The following is a 3362-nucleotide window of genomic DNA, read 5'->3' on the forward strand; positions in this document are numbered from 1 at the left end:
CCAAAAAGAAATAGTCTAGAATTCATATTATGAAAATAAAAATTCAACAGAGTTAAACTTTTGAAATGCACAAAAGTTATAGACGACAATGTGATATTGTGATTTTCTTAATCTTGAATATAGAAAAAATGTTAGTGCTTTAGAGTTTATATTAGATATTTATTTGTATTCATAATATAATTTCCATTAACTAGGTTTCTTATTTTACAGTATCATCAGTTGTGTTATGGAGTCATATGATTTGCCTATAAGCTAGCACCTATAGAAATTACAAAGCACTATGTGTTAATACTCTATTTCTACATAGACATCGAAAAATATAAAAGGCCAATTATGGATAGGTTGTTGAACTAGTATCAAAAGCTGAGAAAAATCTACTATAACATTTAGCCTAAAACTAGTGATATGGTGTGTATTCTACTTATAGGAGTATTGAGCTTGTTTTTTAGAGTAGCTTACACAATTTGTGGAGATAAACTATTAGATGAGGGTACCGTGATCATTCTTATGTGAAACAGTATAAATATGATTGATTTTTTATATTCATGTTATATGATTTATACAATATTTAATGAGAAGCTAGATAATAATAAAGAGTTTTACTTTAGAGACTTAAGTGTATTAACATGAAGTTTTATGTAGAAATATATAGTTTTGTAATGAAATAGTATTGCTTGTAACCATGGTTAGTATAGTATATCAAGTGAAACTAGTAACTAATTTGAAAATGTTAGAATTATTTTGTAATAAGTTTCTGAAATCAATTTTAATACTGAGAACTTTAGATAGTTAGATGTGCTTATATGCAATTAAATATACTTAAAAATTATAATATATTTTAAAATGATATTGTTGACACACTAAAACTTCTTGATATCAATAATAATATTATACACCAAACAATTATTAAAATGAACCAAATAATATTAGCACGCTGACATCTATTCATAGCATTCTTAGAATCTGATTATTTACATAGGAGAAAAGAAGCTACCAAAATAGCTTCCATTTAGGTGGGAAACTTGTTAACAGTATTCCTTTATGTCTCCATTTATATGTGGAAGCGTGAGACTGTTGCATTCACATCTAGTGAGGGATGGTTTAATGTCCAATTTGTACCTTGTGATCTACTAGCAAACAACTGTAGAAATATTGAATGGATAAAGAATAGAGTACAAACGGTCAAAGAATGCTCCTTGTACTCCTTTCTGAATACATTGGCCATCTCCAAAGTTACAGATCTAAGGTGCGATATTCGATGGAGCTTTCTCCCTCCATTTAAGGAACCCTGAGACTGAACTTCTGCATAGATGTTGATGTTTCTGTTGTGTTTTTGCAATAAGTTCAACCTCTTCTTCAGAGAAACAAAATGGGCAGAGGAAAGATTGAGATTAAAAAAATTGAAAATCCATCAAATAGGCAGGTCACCTTCTCCAAGAGAAGAGTTGGCCTTTTAAAGAAAGCTCAAGAGCTTTCCATTTTATGCTCTGCAGATGTTGGTCTTGTTATATTTTCCAGCAATGGAAAGCTATTCACATACCCTGATTCTTCAAAGTAATGTGTTTTAACTACAAGAAGTGTTTGTGTACATATATCTATCTAACAATAGTTTAAAGTTGATATTATTATTTTTCTATTATATTGTCATTGTTTTTGCATTCAATTTGTTGTTAAACGATCATTTAAAATTTAAATGATTTAACAATTTCAACAGCCTAGAAAGAATCATAGAGAGATACCATTTGGTCGAAGGGAGATTTCATGGAGATCCAGTAAGAACAAATCTAAGTTTGAGTTTATTTTTAATAGTTTGTTTAAAATAAGAGATAAAAGGGCATTGTGTAGTAAGATTGAAGGAGTCACATTTTAATATGATGGAGCAAATATGCAGAATACTTCCTTTCATTTTAAAAGCTTACTAGCTGAGAATAAGAGGCTTCGTGCTGCTCTGAGGTATTTTATGGGTTTTACTTAATACCATCATTTTACTTTTTTGAATTTGATTGTATTTGTTTTTTATAGAAGCATTCTAAAGGTGAATCATAGAATACAATTCAAAATATTAATCTATATACAAGTAAAATAAATCCAACTAAGTCAAGAAAAATACAAGAGAGTGTGAAAAACTAATATTTAGACATAAAATATTATGGATTAACAGGCATTTCATGGGGGATAATCTCACTGAACTTCCACTGAAGGATCTGGACAATCTTGAAGATGAACTCAGTGATTCAATAACTAGAATCAAGTCAAGGAAAGTGAGTACTGTTGAAACTCTTGGCTCTGTTTAAACACTGAAAAATAGTTTGCAATTTAGCTTGCTGCCATTTTAGTGGAACAAAAGCTTTTCCTATGTGGGTCAAATAATTTTGATAAAACTAGCTTAACCCATTTCATGACTATTTCCTCTGGTTGTTCATATAAAAGCATGAAATCACTGATCAGCTTATTCAACAAGAGGAGCGCAGCCTAAGGAAGGTAAGATTTTAGTGAAATATTTTGAGAACTTCCCTAAACTTAAGTGGGTTTAAAGTTAACTACAGTTTTTCTAATTCTTTTTGGTGGTGTGAATATCTCAGATTCAAGAAGTTGAAAGAGAGGTAAGATTTTAAATTGATCCGCAGATTATAAATTATTTCTCTATACGAATTGTGAGAGTCTAACAGCATTTCTCTTGACCATTTTATAGAGTGAAGTTCTGCGAGAAAGAGTTGCCCATCTTCAAAAAATGGTAGGTGTAATAAATATTCAACTTTTCTAATCATTTCAAAGTTATTAGTGTCTTAAAAGTCCTTAATAATATTCAACCTTGGATATTTTCAGGTATATAATTGTAGTAGAGGGCAGACATTAGATAAGGCATTTGGGGAAGATGAACAAAATCATTTTAATTTCCTCCCCACAACTCCTGTTCGTCTGCGGCAAAGTGAAATAGATTTGAGTGAACCAGATCAGTATCTAGAGCCTGAACTATGTTTGGGGTAAATATAATGTTATAAGTACTATAACTTATGTTATCTGTTATATAAAAATATTTCTCAAATATGAAAACTGATATTTCATTATCTGTTTTACTTTTGATGACAGATATGGCAGCTTCGATCAAAGCAGTTGATGTCTATCATTTTGTTTCTACGGTTTGTAGGCATTGTTCGAAGATGGGCAGCACAAAATCAGACAACTGTTGAATATTATTCTGGCTTTTCTTGTGGGAATGTTTCTCCCGCACCACAAACATGGAAATGTGTGCTTGCCTATTGTTTTTTTTGTAGTCCTCACTAATATCATATGATCATATTGTAAAACCTTCACAGATGATTTAAATTTCAAATAGTTCAATCTTAAAACTGTTGTTGTTT

At 30.4% G+C, this 3362-nt stretch overlaps 1 protein-coding gene across 1 annotated transcript; it reads left to right on the plus strand.

Annotated features, from left to right (window-relative positions):
* Nucleotides 1-1369: 1369 nt before the first annotated feature.
* On the plus strand, nucleotides 1370-3118 carry LOC149536146 (truncated transcription factor CAULIFLOWER A-like). The gene is made up of 9 exons (XM_089806827.1): nucleotides 1370-1554; nucleotides 1715-1772; nucleotides 1892-1953; nucleotides 2162-2261; nucleotides 2431-2481; nucleotides 2583-2603; nucleotides 2693-2734; nucleotides 2827-2984; nucleotides 3091-3118. The coding sequence occupies exons 1-9, from the start codon at nucleotides 1370-1372 to the stop codon at nucleotides 3116-3118; spliced, it is 705 nt and encodes a 234-aa protein (XP_089662953.1).
* Nucleotides 3119-3362: the final 244 nt, after the last annotated feature.

The sequence above is a fragment of the Cupressus sempervirens genome, chromosome 10 (assembly GCF_028749045.1).
Source record: "Cupressus sempervirens isolate cs-2001-9-10 chromosome 10, ASM2874904v1, whole genome shotgun sequence".
In the NCBI taxonomy this organism is placed as follows: Eukaryota; Viridiplantae; Streptophyta; class Pinopsida; order Cupressales; family Cupressaceae; genus Cupressus; species Cupressus sempervirens.